This window comes from Ooceraea biroi, chromosome 8 (genome assembly GCF_003672135.1).
Source record: "Ooceraea biroi isolate clonal line C1 chromosome 8, Obir_v5.4, whole genome shotgun sequence".
NCBI lineage: Eukaryota > Metazoa > Arthropoda > Insecta > Hymenoptera > Formicidae > Ooceraea > Ooceraea biroi.
Window position 1 is genome coordinate 13,331 of NC_039513.1, and position 20,315 is coordinate 33,645.

The following is a 20,315-nucleotide window of genomic DNA, read 5'->3' on the forward strand; positions in this document are numbered from 1 at the left end:
TTATTTAAACAAATGTTAATAACTTTTGAAAGTTCAACTACAAACGAAACAACTAGAAACGAGTCTGAAAAAGACAGCGCAAGCGGATTCGCGATATCTTAACAAATAGCAAAGTTATCTATTTTTTATTTAAACAAATGTTAATAACTTTTGAAAGTTCAACTACAAACGAAACAACTAGAAACGAGTCTGAAAAAGACAGCGCAGACAGATTCGTGATATCTTAAATAGCAAAGTTAGCTATTTTTTATTTAAATTAATGTTAATAACTTTTGAAAGTTCAACTACAAACGAAACAACTAGAAACGATTCTGAAAAAGACAGCGCAAGCGGATTCGCGATATCTTAAGAAATGGCAAAGTTAGCTATTTTTATTTAAACAAATGTTAATTAATACCTTTTGAACAGTTCAACTACAAACAAAACGAAACTACAAACGATTGTCAAAAAGTCAGCGCAAGCAGATTCGCGATATCTCAATACTCAACGTATCAGACGCAGTGTGAATTCTCCATAACGCGCTTATGTGAACGCACCTTGACGGACAAACTCGCTTTGCTTGTGTGCGTGCGAGCGTACGTACGTGAGTCTGAACAAGAATCTGGACTGGAGAAGAAAAACGAAACGTCACAATTCTAGCATACGATTACGATATCTCAGGATAGACTGCACCAATCGCGTTCGGAGTGGTCTCGATCGAAAGCTTGCATCCATAATATGCTATTAAAGTGCCGTTAGATTTTTACATAAGGCTTTAATTTCTGAGATATTTTAATCGAAAGTTTGTGTAACGCGAAATTCCGGATAAGCTATACGGTAGCGCGCGACGTCTATGCAGTGGCTCTCAACGCTCGGAACCTTGTTCTTTACGTACTTGGCGTCGCGACGCTACCGCGTCGCTTGACTATTAAGCAACAGTAATTTATTACTGGCCAATTTCATTATTGCAGTCAGTATTAACTTTTTATAAGGGTAATCATATATAATCATATTAATCATTATACATTATACGAAAATCTGTGCTCCCTGCTTAAGATAACCTCAAAGTAGCTTATGGTTAATCCTATCCTTCATGTGCTGTTTTTGAAAGCTAGTATCGTTTATTCGATATGCGCGTGAAGGAGTTAAAGAATAATTAATTTTATCTTCGATTCGTATAAAAATAATACTTTATTCGTGCCACTTTCTCAACACACTTAACTATCACGTGTTCACCTTTACAAGTTGGCTTCACCACTACGAATTCAAGATGGCCCACAGGACACTTAATATCGCGCATGAGCAGCTGGGGAACGACGGAGAATGCAGAATGCATTCAGCGAACCCTACAGCTTTGAATAAAAATATGAGTAATAATCATGTGATTAAAGTTCATTTTCATATTTGACAAATCGATTTATTTCTGTGTTCGCTAATCACTACTATAATTGTTACGAGCAGTATCTTTAAATGTTTCTGCAATAATACATTAAATGGTTCTGCAATATTTCTACAATCTTGCACCGTAATATGTATTTCAATGCCTACTGTCTATAATGTTGCAGTGATATTGCAGCGCAATCTGCAATATTGCAACGTTCCTGCAATGTAACTGCAAGTTTCTGCGCTGTATGGGTCGTTTATATATAACATTTATATTTAAACTTGTATGAGTATAATATTAATTAAAAGTTATATATATTCAAAACAAAATATTGTATAAAAACGCATATTTATGCATTCTAGAATAAAAAACTAAATTAATTTAAATTATATATAATATTATATTATAATATTGCAATGCATTGTAAGATATTTATTTTAATACATTTACACACGACACACACACGCATACACGTGCGCGTGCGTTTACTTAATTTTTAGGTAAATATGCATAAAAGGTTACACCTCACCGGTTCTATTGCCACTTCGATATTTCGTAACGGGTATTTTGTTCTGAGTATTTCCCCGTAAGAATCAATTAAGTATGGGACGGCATTAGTTTAGGAGATATAACAAATTAAAGTTTAATAAAATTTAATAATAGATATTAATTTTGATAAATAAGACAGTTTTCTGATACCATATATATATACTTCAAAAGGAAACATTGTAATATACAGGGTGTTTCATAATACTTTCCCGTCATCACTAATGTGATGGAGAGGATGAGGCCAGAAAGCGTGCAACGATTCGTGAGACCATTTCCACTCCATCTCCACCGCATGCTACAAAGCACGCTTTCTGGCACCGCCTCACTATACCGTAACCAACCACGAGCGCGCGGCCCTCCTACCGACGGCCTCGCTGCACGAGCGCTCTCATTCGGTTACTTTAATCGTTTAATAACTCGGTTATTATTGCGAAAATCGCAAAATGGTACAGGACTTTTCAACTCAGCTAAGTCCAAACTATACGCCATTAACGGGAAGGTAAGGAGTTACGAGACACCTTGCATATTCTGCTTCGCGCGTTCTAAACGTCGGTGCATTGTAATGACACGTGCCAGAAAGCGCGTCCTGATTTGTTCGGTCTGCTTTGCTCTGATTGATCAGCTGGTCAATTAAAAATATCATGATCGGCTGAAACCCTCTATCTCTTCTCCCACCAAGTGAAGAAATAGAGGGAAATATGAGTATATAATGACGCAAACCAAGGAAGCTCAGTCCTGATGATGCGGATTACAATGTCGATCTGTGAAACTTGGCATAAAGTTGTCAAGGAACGTGATATCGATCCGCGAGCCATCACTACTGACGAAATTAATAGCCGTGAAAGCCTCAAAGTCAGTATATATTATATGTTTACTTTTTATTTTATTTATTTTATTTTATTTATTTTACTCTATATGTTTACTTTTTAAGTATATATGGTATCAGAAAACTATTTTATTTATTAGACAATCTGTATATATAATAAAGCGTGGTCAGTATAATTTATGAAAAAATTAATTTTATAACAAAATTTTAAAATACATGGATACTATGTCTATACTGTACATAGATACTATAGACACTAATCTATCCAATTAGAGTTAAAGTGCCATCCTCCACTTAATCCTTACAGGAACATGCCCGCTATAACAACTGTCAATAGAATTGGTGAAGTGTGCCTCTTGGCATATCATTTTTTATATCAAATAATCGATTCAGCAAATAAATAAATATATTTTATTATTATTTATTTTACCTTCTTATTGTTTAGATACGACATGCAATATCCAAAAGGCCGGAATTGGCTTCTTGCAAAGAATGTGCCATGGTCGAATTCACAGACTCAATTTCGGCACGAATTGCTACACAAATGGCTCTAGACAATGCCAAAATATTTGAGTTACATAAGTTGGCAGATAAGAAGAAGAAAAATCAATCTACAAGGAAAAACACGATCTATAAAGAAAAGTTAAATAAAATAATGAGAGAAGATCGTAACAATTCACTCAGTTATCCTAGCGAATCTGATCTTGAAGACAGCAGAATGAGGCATAAGAAAAACATTCAGGGATATCCAATATATCACATCCATACGGATTATCCTATTCAAGGTACTGTCTAAGCATAAGTTTCATGCGTGCGCGCGCGCGTGTGTAGGTGGGGGAGGGGTGGAGGGGTGAGTATTTTTTCAGAAGAAGGTTTCACTTTTGTCGTGTCGTGGGGGCTGCTAAGCACGCTTTAAATGAACACACTGTGGGTATACTGAATAACTGGATGTATATATTTTAGTATACAAACTTGCTTAGTAAATATCTTTGACTCTTGCGTCTATCGCTCGTGTCCGTGCTCTGCCGCGCGCCTCGCCTGCGCACATGCGCATCGCCTTCCTCGTAGTATCGCGCAGCAATACACTACAACTTTACTCCGTATAGACACATACAAAAAAATACGTGTCTCTATTTTTATGTACATTACAATATATTTCAAGTTCAACAAAATCGGAGAGGGATACTTCCATGGATTTCATTGTTCCATATAATTTACTCTTCAAATTATTATTATCCGTACTTTTGAGTCATCCTATATAGATAGCAAATTATATTCTGTAACGTTAACGTTACTTTTACGATTTATTGAACGTTTTTTGTTAATAACTTTGTAATAAACCATCAGCTAAAATCTTTTGGAAGTTGCTTAGAATTATAAATTCTCTTTTAATCCTTTCGTGCCTGGTGGCACATATATGTACCAGTCTTTCAAGAATTCATATCTTCCACAAAAATAAAGATAGTGATTTTTTTCTGGGCTTATCTTAAAGATGAAGGATAGGACGCTTTAAAAAATCGACATCTTTATGACTTTCACCATTTGATCTCCATACCTCATCAAAAAGTGTTAAAATGGAGAAAAATACATATATCTTGCACAAAAATGAAGAAAGCGGGTTCTTTCTAGGCTCATTTTGAAGATAATGAGGGCTATATGAAAAAAATCGATACTTAATTTCAAAATAGTGGATCCAATATGACAGACCAACGTGCTAAATTTTGTGGGATTTGAGTAAAACTCAGTTTTCAACAACTGATGAGAAGAACCTATGAAAACAACTGATATTTTAAATTAGCGACCCGAAAAATCCGTAGAATATGAATTTCATTCAAATCTAAGAAACTTTTATATCTTGGTCCGCCATATTGGATCCGCCATTTTGAATTTAAAAAGTTTGTCTACAGATTCATAATCAATGACCTTGAAGACTTTTTTAGTAATATGTGAATTACATGCAAATTGTTTCTACAAAAAAATCAGGCACGAAAGGGTTAAAACATTTCAACATTTTCCACAAAAATATATTGTGTAATAATATAATTTTATATATAAATAAAATCAACACTGTTAATCTATATTATTACAGTGAGTCCTTCAACACCGGATACATGGTTATCCCGGAGGCTTTCTTCCTGCTCTATATCCAGCTCAGAAAATACTTTTATGTTTCGACGTTTGTCTTCCGGTTCCAGTTCCAACTCGGAATCTAGCAGACGTTATTCCACGTGTTCATCCGATTCCGAAGCAGGTTTCTTTCACCCAGGTTATCCGACTTATTTTTTTATCATAAAAATCATATTCCTGTTATTCTTCTATTAGTTTTGTGAACACATCTGTGATTCACTTTATAATTATCTATATCATTATACCAATAATTATTGTACTAATAAAATATAACACATTTCTCACAACAATTATGGAAACACTTGATTTGTTTTAAAAGATAGAGAAGATTCAAACAACCATCTCTCCCAGTCAGCCAAACCTGCGAAGAACAGACATTGGCAAAATCTGTTCGACAAAATATGTGAGCAGAGAGGCCACAGATTGGGTACAAAATCCACCCAGTAAGCACACTGTCAGCAGTATGCCGACAGATTGGCAGCAGATTTGAAGCAGAATAATGCAACAGATCCGGTACCATCTGTGTCCGCATTAAGCTTGTGTTCTGCCAGCAGATCCTGCTTATAACATGATCTGACAGCAGATTGGCGGCAGAAACTGAACAGAGCCTGCCGACATAACCTGGCGGCAGATTGGCGGCAGAAATAGAGCAGGATCTGCGCAGTGTAGTTGGCAGCAGATTGGCGGCAGAAACCGAACAGGATCTGCAGCTTTTGACACTATTCAAATTTACACGGCTAGGAATATGCGTTTTCGCTCCGCACCGCTAGGTGGTGAACATGTCGAGTTCTTACTCGACGTTAAGATTTAGCCTGACAGTTATATAAGTTAATATACGCGTCTTGACATAATAATATTAATTTTTCTAAGAATTTTTGCACTTGCGGCAAAGAGGTTCTCATGGACAACGTCCACACACGCCGCAAGCAATCTGAAGGCATTAAATTTGCCCATTTAATCAAATTAAGTATTGATTAAAAAAACAGATTACTTTACAAATAGTAGACCAATATAAGAAATTAATTCATACCACATAAAAAATTAGATTTATATTGTTAACCAATATTGCTCCAATAAATTTGTACTACTACGGCACTTTCTCGCAGAGCCTGCTCGATTTCTACTCCCAATCTGCTGCCAACTACACTGCGCAGATCCTGCTCTATTTCTGCCGCCAATCTGCCGCCAGGTTATGTCGGCAGGCTCTGCTCGGTTTCTGTCGCCAATCTGCTGTCAGATCATGTTAGCAGGATCTGCTGGCAGAACACAATCTTAATGCGGACACAGATGGTACCGGATCTGTTGCATTATTCTGATTGAATCTGTTGTCAATCTGTCGACATACTGCTGACAGTTTGCTTGCTCTTCATTCAAACTAATAAAAAATTAAACTAAAAATAGGCTTAAAATGTTTACTTTTAAAAGGATCAATATTGTTTTTAAGTTTTTTTAATTTAGGCAATTTTTCATATAAAAAACGATAAGCTGGATAAAAGGGGGAATTTTTTGGTCACTTTCATTGCTCACATCTTCTGGATGTGTTACATACTTAAAACAAATCTGAAAAATTTTCGATTTTTTTAAGTAACATTTAGAATTTGTTTTATAATTTATCTCAGGACAAAATTTCTCTAAATGATTTTATTACCGAATTATTGAGGGTTGAAGAAAAATTATATAATAGTATTTTGACTTCGAAGATAACGTTATTAAAGATTATCGTACAGTAATTCAAAAAAATGGATTCTTAAAGTTGAAACTTTGTTCTATCAAATACCCAAACAGCACCAAGTCGACTGTTAGTTGACTGTCAGTCGGCAGAAGAAGTCTAAAGTCGACTTTAAAAAGTCGAAGTCAGGCTGAATGTCAACTTATAGTCAGCTAATAGTCGACAAATGACTCGACTATAGTCGTCTATCAGTCAGCCAAAAGTGGACTTATAAGTTGACTTTATGGCAATTAGATTCGACTTTCGAAAATGGTCGACCTTAGGTCGACTTTCAGTCTATAATTAAAGTCTACAATAAACCATCCAACAAATAGTTCAGGGATCGGCAAGTGGGCATTGCCCGCGGGCAAAGCTGAATGCGTTAGATGCCCGCGAATGAAAAGAAGGAAGATTGAAACAAGGGCGCAGATACGCACTCGCAGCCCCCACAAATATATCGCACTATATGTATATATGATGATTCTTAAATAACAACATATAACATAGTAATACATAATACTTGCGCGTGTAACATAGCATTTTAATAATAAATTAAAGTTATATAATAAATTTAATTAAAAATTTTAAATACATTTAAGTAATAATTTAAAAAGTAACACATTAATTGCAGTCTCATTCAATTGTCGATATGCCCAGCAGCTGAGCACTCGCGGGCGCCCGTGCCCAATTTCAGACTTTTGCTGATCCCTGAAATAGTTGACTAAATGTCGACTTAAAAAGTTGACTCAAGTTGACTGAAAAATGCCGACTATCAGCCGGCAAACAGTCATTTGTGCTGTGTGGGTAGTATATAATTGTCAATCTTTCTTAAAGACTTGTGGATGTTATAAATGAGTGAACATAGGGCTTTGGCAAACCAGCGCGACGCACCTCGCGACAGGCGACACGCGACTCGCGATATCCAATGAGTGTGCTTTTCTATAAAAACTATAAGCTGATTGATATCGCGCGTCGCGCGTCTAGTGTCCCTATAATAAGAGTCTGGACACCGCCTAAGTGATTTCTGATTGGTTCCACCAAATTAGATACAGTAGCTGGCAATAAATTAATATTTGGATACCGTAATACTTGAAAAATAATTAATCTATTTTAATATATAAAAACTGAGAAACTCAAAGAAACTGAGCAGTTATCCATGCTATTTATAAAGCAATCGCGAATAAGCGTTTCTGGTATATTTGACTGAGTATGGAGGCCAAATCGTGCGGTGTCCAGACTCTTATTATAGGACACTACGCGCGTCGTGTGTCGCCTGTCGCGAGTTGCGTTGAGCTGGTCTGCCGAAGCCCATAGTGTAAAAATTCGCGATTTTTCACTTTTTCATCTAGATTCAAGAAGGAATTGTGAAGAATACAGAAAGTTTTTATCTTTATATCTTCTTGAACCGTTAACTACCACGAATTCAACAGAACATTACTGAATAGCTGCGATATTTTTTATGGTAGCTACTAGGGGCAAATCTTAAAATCTCTTATGCGTCAAAACGGATGAAAAATTATAAACTTACTTAATTTTAATTAAAAAAATGAAAAATACAGTTCTGTCAATGCGTGTTATAAGAATTATTTTGTAGTATGCTGACGCTACATTTATACATAGTACAATAGAGTATATAGCTTTGAGTAAATATTAGTTGACACTAAAACAAAGTTTTTCAAAAATCGATATTTTGTGTTGTTCATCGAAATTTGAAATAAACGACACAACTTTTGCTTATCTTACAAATAAAATTACATTTTAGTTAAATTAGTTCTCTTTTTGTTGTGTACTACACAAACTATTAATGGAAAGAGTTTTAAGGGGATCCTGGAGTCGTCTATTTTACCATGAACTTTCTTCCAATCAGACTTTTTTTTGGTTGCATAAAACAACAAATCCTTTCCCACAATTACAATACACATAAAAATGTTTGTCAATGACCAGGACTTAATGTTATAAACAGAAAAAATTTCGAAAATTACAGTTTTATTACCGACTTGTGGCTTGCCTCGTATGATACACAGTGGAATCTGTGCGCTGAAATGACACAGACGATCCTATTCCCTATTCTTATTGCCTGTTCCTTGCATTGTGTTGAGGGCTTAAAAGAGACTTCAGAAATCTAGTAAAAAAGTGTGATTGGAATAAAAATTTTGAGCATATGTGCATCTCTAAAATTGTGACCAAGGGTAAAAGATTAGTTCCTCGATATCGTGCAAAAGGATTGCTTTCATTGTGCAAAAAGGATTTTTCATTCTGCGCAACCAATGAAAAGATCTATTAAAAAAACTCACTCATTCCGTCGGTAATGCAAACTTAAGGGGATACTGGAGTGGCCTTAGAGCATATATACTGGAGGAGGAATTGGCGACTGGCAAGTGAGTGAAAAATCTGTGTGAGTGAGAAAGATATAAATCCCTATGTGTATTAAAGAGAAACATATAGTGTCCTACGTGTCTTTTGTGCGCATGCGTTAGCAGACGATACGGGCTATAAGAGCTATACGAGCTTGAAGCAAACTTGAAGGTTATAAATGAAATAAAAGTGATTTTAATATATATATAAACATATGTGATTTTATTATATATAGTGATATATTATACACTCACTCCCAAAAAAAGCGGTACACTAAAATTTAGGGAAAAATTTACCAACCTTCAAATGATCATAACTTGGTAAATAATGAAGATAAAAATATGTTCAAAAATGCAAAATGAAGCTTCAAGTATCCACTTTAAAAATATTTGAATGGCAATTATGGTCGGCCATTTGATTCAAAATGGCGGATGACAAAATGAGAGGATGCAAAAGTGATAACCGAAAGTCCGAGTTTGTGACGGTGCATGGCGTGAATTAGATATCGCAGCCTAATGGGACCAAATGCAAATGAAAATATAGAGTGTTATCTTTAAAATGCTTTTTACCGAGCTCGATGCGATCATTTTTCGCTGAGTTGTGCAACTTTAAAAAAGAAAACACTCTGCTAAGTAAATTTGGAGTATCTCAACAAAAAATTATCGCATCGAGCTTTGTAAAAAAGCGTTTTAATGATAAAACTCTATACTTTTATATGCATTTAGTCCCATTGGGCTGCAATACCTACTTTACACCATGTGCCATCGCAAACTCGAATCTTCATTTATCAATTTCGCATGCTCTCCCTTTCCGCCATTTTAAAAAACTCGTCGTGCACAATTTCGATTTAAATTGCGAAAAGTAGGGTTTCAAAGCTTTAAAACCGTTTTTGAAATTTTGTGCTAGGATAGTTAGGTACCGAGATATTCAATTTCGAATTTGCAATATCGTCGATTCAGCAAGGCCTAAGGAATTAGAAAACCCTGCGGTTCGTTTAGTTCTTTTATAATTCCAACTGCTGCGTTCATTATTCTTTATACTCCAAATCCTTCTTATGTGGTGTGTGCGTGTGTGGGTGTAGGTGTATGTAGGCGTGTGGGTGTAGGTGTATGTAGGTGTGTGTGTGTGTATGTGTATCACAAGGATGAGGACCCCGTGGTTCGTCAGTTCTACAGTAATTTAAGACTCCAAACCCTCCTTGTGGGGTGTGTGTGTGTGTGTGTGTGTATCACAAGGATGAGGACCCCGTGGTTCGTCAGTTCCACAGTAATTTAAGACTCCAAACCCTCCTTGTGGTGTGTGTGTGTGTGAACGCTTTTTTGCAAAGCTCGATGCGATAATTTTTTGTTGAGATACTCCAAATTTACTTAGCAGAGTGTTTTCTTTTTTAAAGTTGCACAACTCAACGAAAAATGATCGCATCGAGCTCGGTAAAAAGCATTTTAAAGATAACACTCTATATTTTCATTTGCATTTGGTCCCATTAGGCTGCGATATCTAATTCACGCCATGCACCGTCACAAACTCGGACTTTCGGTTATCACTTTTGCATCCTCTCATTTTGTCATCCGCCATTTTGAATCAAATGGCCGACCATAATTGCCATTCAAATATTCTTAAAGTGGATACTTGAAGCTTCATTTTGCATTTTTGAACATATTTTTATCTTCATTATTTACCAAGTTATGATCATTTGAAGGTTGGTAAATTTTTCCCTAAATTTTGGTGTACCGCTTTTTTTGGGAGTGAGTGTATATATATGATTTTATTATATATAAAAGTGATTTTATTATGGTGTGTGAGCAGAATTTTAGAGCTCGAAAGCCAAGAAAAGTTGGAGTCAAAGTCAAATATATTAAAATCCCTACAAAATCTTTTTTTAAAAAAGAAAAAAATATATACGCCAAGTACATAAAACGTGTCGGACTTTGTAAAAACAGTGTAATTCACAAAATCTTTCTAAAAAAGCGTAATTATTCATTATTCATTCAAAAATATATATGAAATCAATGCAAGTAGCCAAGTGAATAGCCAAGTGTGTAGCCATAGTGAAGCAAAAATAGCCAAGTTATCGTTGTTATTATTCGAAAGTGCACTGTTCACAAATGGATATGAAATCAATGCACTTTATCTAGTATTTCTTTAAAAATGGATTTTGTCAATGCAATATCCAATAATTACATACAACAACAGATTTATGCAAACTTAATCCAACAATTATATGAAACAAAAGTTTTATATTATAGTGAAGCAAAAAACTTGGCGTGCCCGCATAATAATTTCTATATTATAAAACATTGGTGGGCTATTCCATCTTAACCTAGGCACGCCAAGTTTTTTGCTTCACTATGATATAAAACTTTTGTTTCATATAATTGTTGGATTAAGTTTGCATAAATCTGTTGTTGTATGTAATTATTGGATATTGCATTGACAAAATCCATTTTTAAAGAAATACTAGATAAAGTGCATTGATTTCATATCCATTTGTGAACAGTGCACTTTCGAATAATAACAACGATAACTTGGCTATTTTTGCTTCACTATGGCTACACACTTGGCTATTCACTTGGCTACTTGCATTGATTTCATATATATTTTTGAATGAATAATGAATAATTAAGCTTTTTTAGAAAGATTTTGTGAATTACACTGTTTTTACAAAGTCCGACACGTTTTATGTACTTGGCGTATATATTTTTTCTTTTTTAAAAAAAGATTTTGTAGGGATCTCACTCCTTTTTGTAAATTTTTAAAATTTAAATAGCATAGAATTTAATTGTTCAAAAAATAAATTATTTATAGATTATTTTTGTTATTAATTATTATTCCTAATTATCTGGCGTTTAAATTCTCTATAAAGTATATGTACACTTGTGCACTTACATAAAACACACATACACATACCATACACCGATCGCAGAAATTATTTTGCTACAAAAGAACTCTATCGTACACCGGTAAGAATTCAAAGTGAAACTAATATTTATAGTATAGATAGTAAGTATTATGTTAAAGATACAGATTAAAATATATTCGCCAGCCTGCGCTCACATTAAAATCAGTATACTACGAAAATATATCTCTCTCTCTCACGGACTTTGTCTCTCAACTAAACCATCTTCCAATTTCTCCAGCAGTCTTTCTTCCTCTTCAGGTTTATGTTATATTAAATCGATTCTGAAAAAGTCAGCGGAAGCGGATTCGCAATATCTCCAGAAATGACAAAGTTAGCTTTTTGTAATTTGTTTAATTGTTTATAACTTTCGAACTGTTAAACTACAAACGAAAAGCACTACAAACAACTACAAACGATTCTGAAAAAGACAGCGCAAGCAGATTCGCGATATCTGAATAAATGGCAAAGTTAGCTATTTGTTATTTAAACAAATGTTAATAACTTTTGAATGGTTCAACTACAAATAAAACGAAAGAACTACAAATGATTCTGAACAAGAATGCGCAAGTGGATTCGCGATATCTGAATAAATGGCAAAGTTAGCTATTTGTTATTTAAACAAATGGTAATAACTTTTGAACGGTTCAACTACAAACGAAACGAAACAACTACAACCGATTCTGAAAAAGACAGCGCAAGCGGATTCGCGATATCTTAACAAATCGCAAAGTTAGCTATTTTTCCTTTAAATGTTAATAACTTTTGAACGGTTCAACTACAAACGAAACGAAACAACTACAAACGATTCTGAAAAAGAAAGTGCAAGCGGATTCGCGATATTTTAACAAATGGCACAGTTAGCTATTTTGCATTTAAACAAATGTTAATAACTTTTAAAAGTTCAACTACAAACGAAACAACTAGAAACGATTCTGAAAAAAATAGAGCAAGCGGATTCGCGATATCTTAAATAGCAAAGTTAGCTATTTTTTATTTAAACTAATGTTAATAACTTTTGAAAGTTCAACTACAAACGAAACAACTAGAAACGATTCTGAAAAAGACAGCGCAAGCGGATTCGCGATATCTTAAGAAATGGCAAAGTTAGCTATTTTTATTTAAACAAATGTTAATTAATACCTTTTGAACAGTTCAACTACAAACAAAACGAAACTACAAACGATTGTCAAAAAGTCAGCGCAAGCAGATTCGCGATATCTCAATACTCAACGTATCAGACGCAGTGTGAATTCTCCATAACGCGCTTATGTGAACGCACCTTGACGGACAAACTCGCTTTGCTTGTGTGCGTGCGAGCGTACGTACGTGAGTCTGAACAAGAATCTGGACTGGAGAAGAAAAACGAAACGTCACAATTCTAGCATACGATTACGATATCTCAGGATAGACTGCACCAATCGCGTTCGGAGTGGTCTCGATCGAAAGCTTGCATCCATAATATGCTATTAAAGTGCCGTTAGATTTTTACATAAGGCTTTAATTTCTGAGATATTTTAATCGAAAGTTTGTGTGACGTGAAATTCCGGATAAGCTATACGGTAGCGCCTCGACGATGCCGCGCCAGTGCCGTATCAAGCGGCTATTTATTTTTTATGTACTTGGCGTCGCGACGCTACCGCGTCGCTTGATCTTTATTCATGTACAAAATGAATTAATTTGGTAAACTTATGCCTAATATATTTTTTTTCAACTAAATTAGTCGCACACTTGGCTTCATAATGCACCCGTAAATTTATCAAGCGACACGATAGCGTCGCGACGTCAAGTACGTAAAAAAACAAGGTTTCGAGCAATAAGCATCACTGCATAGACGTCGAACGTTGCCAAATTCATTGCATAAACGTCAAGCGCTACCGTATAGCTTATCCGGAATTTCATGCCAAATTCATGTCAAACAAACTTTTGATTAAAATATTTCAGGAACTAAAGCCTTATGTAAAAATCTAACGGCACTTTAATAGCATATTATGGATGCAAGCTTTCGATTGCGACCAATTCGAATAAGATTGGTGCAGTTTATCCTGAGATATTGTAACTGAATGTTAGAATTGTGACGTTTCGTTTTCCTCCTTTTCCGAAATCAGGTTCAAACTCACGTACGTATGCTCGCACATAACATGCAAAGCGATTTTGTCACTCAAAGGTGCGTTCACAGATGCACGATTTAATTTATTATGAATTAAAACTGATTTTAATACATGGAAAATATTTTATTTTACGATTAAGATATAAATCGCAAAAACTATTATATAAAAAATTAAAAATTACTTGTTTTAAACGAAATCATTGTGATAGCGTCGCAATGATAAGGATATAATTCTTCTAATTTTGAAATATAAATGATGACAATTTAAGATATAAGTTGGAACATTTTATACTCATAGAATGAAACCGAGAAAGAAAGAGAGAGGGAGAGAGAGAAAATTTTAAATTGTCACAATTTATATTTGACAATTAGAAATATTAAGAATATTTGCACGATTAGATAAATCTTTATTATCCAACATTTTTATATTTGATGAGATCTCACAGCAGAAATAAAATGACATATTATTGTGGCAATACAAAAATACATAAAAACATTTAAAATTAATGAAATGTAACAAATTTTTACAAAAAGTAATGAGATCCCTCTAAAAAACCTTACAAAGGTAAAAAAATACGCCAAGTACATAAAAAAGCAAAACTAAATATGTTGAAATCCATAGTTAACTAACCAAGTACCTAGAAGCAATTCAGTTTGAGGATTTGTAATTTGAAATAATACTTGGCGTGCCCGGGTCGCATTAAAACGTACGTCCTACCTATAATTTGTGTAAACTCTATGTGTAAATTATTTGTATTGAGTGAGTAATGAAAAGGGATATTTATAATCACTCCGCTAATGTGCAAAACTGTAAACGTATTTGTTTTAATATTACCAAATACAAAGATTTACGAGTCATTAGTGAAAATACTCAAGGCAGTACAAATTTAGAAGAATGCATGTCCAATGCGACCCGGGCACGCCAAGTATTATTTCAAATTACAAATCCTCAAACTGAATTGCTTCTAGGTACTTGGCTAGTTAACTATTACTACGTTTACACGAGCGCTACTTCTAGTAACTTACTCGAATTATAGTAACTTACGATAATTCGAATAAGTTACTACAGGAGTAGCGCTCGTGTAAACATAGTATATGGATTTCAACATATTTAGTTTTGCTTTTTTATGTATTGACGTATTTTTTTACCTTTGTAAGGTTTTTTAGAGGGATATATATTTCTATAATACTTTTAATAAGGCATTTTGTGTATATATTAAATTAATATGCTCAGATTAATCAGCGCGACACAGAAAAATAGGTTAAGGGGAGAGGGTCAAGTACCTAAACTTTGCGATTTTTTTCGAAGAGAATAATAAATCGATTGTTTTGAAAATTAGTGCATGTTTTTATATAGTATTTAAACTGCACACAGGAATTTTTTTATGTAAAAATAATGAAAATTCATTGAGCAGTAGCTGGTTGAAGTTGCCTCCTCCGCGAACGCGCCATGGATCGCAGCTCAGTGAATTTTCAAACAATCGATATGTCCTTGTAGATACATATACTTTAACATCTTCTCCTCAGCATGAACCTATTTAAGAAAAAAATTTTAAATTGAGAAAATAATAGCAATTTAAAAAAAACGACTTTTTTCTTTACAAACAATTGCAAAAAACAACTGTTTATTGCAAAAATTTTCACAATCCGTTAGGTTCATGCTGAGGAGAAGATGTTAAAGTATATGTATCTACAAGGACATATCGATTGTTTGAAAATTCACTGAGCTGCGATCCACGGCGCGTTCGCGGAGGAGGCAACTTCGACCAGCTACTGCTCAATGAATTTTTATTATTTTTACATAAACAAATTCCTGTATTCAGTTTAAATACTATATAAAAACATGCACTAATTTTCAAAACAATCGATTTATTATTCTCTTCGAAAAAAAAATCACACAGTTTAGGTCATTTACTTGACTCTCCCCCCTTAAGCAAATGCGACTTGTATACGACTTATACGCGTCGGACATATGGATGTGCAGCTTGGATGCGCGGTCATAGAAACGCATGCGCACAGTGGACGAATAGAACTTTATACCTTTCTCTCTCGCACAGATGTTTGCCTGACATTCGTAGTAGGGGAGATATGGACAATTCCTCCTCCAGTATATATGCTCTAAAGGAGTAGCTAGTGAACTCCTTCGCGTCGTCTGTATTACCGATAGAATGAATGAGTTTTTTTAATAACTCTTTTCATTGATTGCGCAGAATGAAAAATCCTTTTGCACGATATCCAGGACCTAATCTCGTGCTCTGTTTTATCCTTTACTTCGATTTTTCACTGCATTTTTCACATTCATATTCACGAAATTTTCCTGCACGCTAATCTTTTTTACTAGGCTTTTAAACTCATTTCGGTAATTATTTAGTTTAAGGGAGCAACCTCATTTCTAAAAGTTTCATAATTTTCCTTGATCCTGTCCTGATTGTAAGCTGGTGTTACTTTAGGCGTACAAACTGCAAAACAAAAATATTATAGCAAATATGTTAGCACATCATTTTGAGGTTATGTCACAAGCCGATAACAAAACTGTAATTTTCTAACTTTTCCTCGTTTTTAAGATAAAATCAACCACCTTACAGTTCATTACTGGGTGTACTTTAATAGTGGAAAAGGAATTATTATTCTGTGCAACTAATAAAAAGATTAGTGTGCAGGAAAATCACCGATTTCGCCGGTAATACAGACGAAGTAAATGACATTTTTTAATGAAATCTTTTTATTAGTTAGAATAAATAAAAAATCCTCTTGCACGATGAAAGAAATCCGTTTGCACGATATCAAAGAACTAATCTACTCTTGTCCACAATTTTACATGCGAAATTTGGCATGGAATTTTCCAAACAATGAATTTTTTATTTCGTTTCTAAATTCACTTCGAAAAACATCATCGTATTCGTTTAATATGTGGCTAGTGTGGATGATAGCTATTTCGTATATACAAAGCCTCGAAACGGGAAAAAGTTCGAAAATTACAGGTTTGTTATCGGCTTGTTAACCTAACCTCGTACAATAATGTGTTTAATATAACAATTTGGCTTTGCATGTACGAAATGGCTATCATCCACACTGGTCACACATTAAATGAATACGATGATGCTTTTCAAAGTGAATTTAGAAACGTAATAAAAAAATCCATTGTTTGGAAAATTCCATGCCAAATTTCGCATGTAAAATCGTAGACAAGAGTAAAAAATTAGTTCCTTGATATCGTGCAAGATTTCTTTCATCGTTCAAGAGGATTTTTCATTCTGCGCAATCAATAAAAAGATTACATTAAAAAATGTTATTTACTACGTCGGTAATACAGACGACTCCAGAATCCCCTTAATATTAAATGATGGCTATTTTCCAGCAAGGACACGGAAAATTGCACTGTGTTACACCGTGTAAAGTTCTTGTTGGAACAGTAAAGTGTAGGTTTGATTTCTGAAAACCTCAGTAGAGTATTATGGTTCTAAAAATCTCAGTAGAGTATTACGGTTCTTTATTTTTATTATACAAATTTTGGAAACCACCATTTAAATACTAAATATAAGATTTCTTAAAATATTGGTAACACTGGGACATTTTACACGCTTGTACTTAGCTTTTTACTATGTCGAGCAGTGTGACACAGTGTCACAGTTGGAACATTCTGTGTTGGACACAGTGTTACACTGTATCGTCTGTGTAACTTGCTGGAAAACCTACATAATTAATTTATGATTTTATCATCTGTTGTAGGTTCCTCTATGGAACATGAAGAAAGCTGTTATATCACAAGTCGTCGTGAATCGATTGATTACGGATCGTTCTAGAAGATTATCAACATGCAGTCGTGATTCTGGTTACGATATGAACATCAGAAGATTATCTTTATGTTCTTCGGGTTCGGAACAAAATGGATTCTGTCGATCTAGAAGTAACAGTGGTATCACAATGATGCATTTACCTGAGAACGTGATGAGAATGCCATCAGGACCTGATGGTACTCGCGGCTTTTTTTGTCGTTCCGCAAAGATGTCGATGCCTATAGAACCCACTTAAGGAATATTGACTATGTTTCCATCGAGAGTTAAAGTCGGATTAGAGTCGGGTCAGAGTCGAGTTGGAATGAGCGCTCTTGCGGTAGAAACACCAAACTCGAACCTGAACCCTACCAAAGGTCCGATGGAAACGGATAACCCAACCCGACTCTGACCCGACTTTAACCCTCGATGGAAACATAGTTATTGTCATACAATTGATGACATTCCAAGGGATAAACTTCCGAAAAGCTTCCACACCCGATTTACATATCCTTTAGTGAAAATGCTTGAATAACTCAAATGAATACCCTGAAATGGATTTTTACCGACAAGAAAGATAAAGACATAAAAAGTTCAAACAAAGTAATAAATAGTGATTTTGTTTTTTTCGGCTGGATATTTGTAAAACTGTGTAAAAACTTTCCTTTTTGATCAAAATGAAAACCTAACCTTTCTTTTTTTGTTAAGGCGGGGGAATCCTCTTCGACTTCCCGTGGTCCCTGGGAGGACGCACGGGGGAGTGTGGGGCTTTAACCCACTAAACCTATAACCGCCATGGCCTGCCTTGCGCGGGAGGGTGCATAGGTCACCAAGAGGTTCCTCCCAGCTCAGCCGAAGCATTACCATGGGAGAGGGCCCTCGAGGCCTCCATCGCTCCCAACCCGCGCTGGTATATCCCTAACCGCTCCCCCCGGAGCACATCCCAGAATACGGTAAAGTGGGGCCACCACCACTTGTACCGTAACTTCCCATCGTGGAGGATTTATGCAACTGGTAGGGATACCCATTTCCTACCAGCGCCTACCCTACGCGACCCCCCCGCCTGGATCCCATCCCTCTCTATGAAAACCTAACCTAACCTAACCTAACCCAACCCAACTTACTAATGAAGTGAACCTCACTTCGCGTGGACAGTCGATAACCCAGTCGATTTGGAACCATATCGCCAACTAAACCCGAGGCAAGCAACATAAAGTACAAATGGATTAAATATAAATACAATAAACATTGAAATTTTTAAGTTTTTTAATAAATTTATTATTTTGAACCAAAATATACTTTTTTAATATCTGTAATTAATTTTTGAAATGGATCTAAATGATATTTTTTCACATTTCGTCGCCATAAAACTCACACAAATGGTCAGCTAAATTGTCTATCCTAATACCCCCCCGACTCAGCGACCTTCTCATTATTCGCCACGATGATTCAATAGTTTGAGTGTGTGCTCCACTGTCAGTATCCACAAATTCTACAAAATGATTAACAGTCTTGTGCTTATATCCATGTTGTATTAAATTTGTATATCCTTTCCAACAATCAGAATGAATTTCAGTATCGAGAGCAACATGTTTTTTTTATTAAACTCAATAAAGTTGATTCATCTCGTTGATTGTTAGGACATATTTCTTTTTAATAATCTATAGATTGTCCGTGGACTATCATTCCAAATATCCAAGATCCCTCAACTAGACGCCCCCGTTCATATTTTCTTCGACCGATTTTGCATTCATCTACTTCAACAATGCAACCTTCTCCTCCAATATAACCTGATAAAGATATAAAATTTTCAAATAAATTATTATAGCAGTAATTAAATATTTTTTGATATATATTTGCAAATAAAAATTATATATTAATTAATAGTATAAAATATTTAATATATTAAATATTAATATATTTATATTATATATCATAATAAAAAATAAATATTAAATAGAAGAAAACCTTCTTCATCATATTGTTTGTCTAATTATTGCACGAACTTCACGACAGAAAGAATATCTATCTGCTACTGTTTCAGTAGATGTTTGTTCTCCATTAATCCAACTGCTTTCACGAACAGCATGCTCGAAAGACATTCCAACAACGAAACAATATATTAATGTCAAACATTTTTCCGGTGATATATGGCACCTTTCAAAATATGTGTTTCTACTGAAAGTTACATTATGATCATATTTTCGGCGTTTTCGACATCAAAATTCTCCACATACACCTCGAGAGTCATCTAAAACCATTTGCTGCTTATGAGTATTACAATACCGCGAACTAGGTATCAGTCCCAATTCTCTCGCCCATTGTAATGTTGTTGCTCTATCTTTTAATTCTGAGCCCAGTAAAAACAAATTCATATTTTCTCACATTTTCACTGTCGCTCTTTTCAGAAAGAAATAATGCTTCCGTGTGAACGTTACATAGCACACTACATGTAAGGAAACAAACTTGTTTATTTCATTCATCTAATAATATGTCTTTATTTTCCGTACCGTACAAAAAACATCCGAGATAAACAATAAACACATTAGTCATCATATGTATATATATATATTTTATTATATATATACCGGCAATACATACGAGGTGA

The 20,315-nt window shown here is 34.8% G+C and overlaps 1 protein-coding gene and 1 long non-coding RNA gene across 2 annotated transcripts in view; both read left to right on the forward strand.

Moving 5' to 3' along the window:
- Positions 1-2,833: 2,833 nt before the first annotated feature.
- LOC105280639 lies at positions 2,834-17,747 on the forward strand. Its single transcript, XM_020032078.2, has 3 exons — positions 2,834-3,523; positions 4,828-5,004; positions 17,664-17,747. Exons 1-3 carry the CDS (start codon positions 3,238-3,240, stop codon positions 17,735-17,737), a joined length of 537 nt encoding a protein of 178 aa, XP_019887637.2. The 5' UTR covers positions 2,834-3,237; the 3' UTR covers positions 17,738-17,747.
- Positions 17,748-19,635: 1,888 nt separating this feature from the next.
- The window catches only part of LOC113562391, a 19,441-nt gene continuing 18,761 nt past the window's right edge, over positions 19,636-20,315 (forward strand). Inside the window, exon 1 of the long non-coding RNA XR_003406890.1 lies at positions 19,636-20,311. This is a non-coding gene — a long non-coding RNA (uncharacterized LOC113562391). The remainder of the gene's footprint in view (positions 20,312-20,315) is intronic.

Excerpts from the sequence above, each read along its gene's own strand:
- LOC105280639 (XM_020032078.2), top strand. The coding sequence starts at position 3,238 with ATGGTCGAATTCACAGACTCAATTTCGGCACGAATTGCTACACAAATG. Across the intron at positions 3,524-4,827 it reads TACGGATTATCCTATTCAAG|TGAGTCCTTCAACACCGGAT; the intron begins GTACTGTCTAAG and ends ATATTATTACAG. Across the intron at positions 5,005-17,663 it reads AGCAGGTTTCTTTCACCCAG|GTTCCTCTATGGAACATGAA; the intron begins GTTATCCGACTT and ends CATCTGTTGTAG.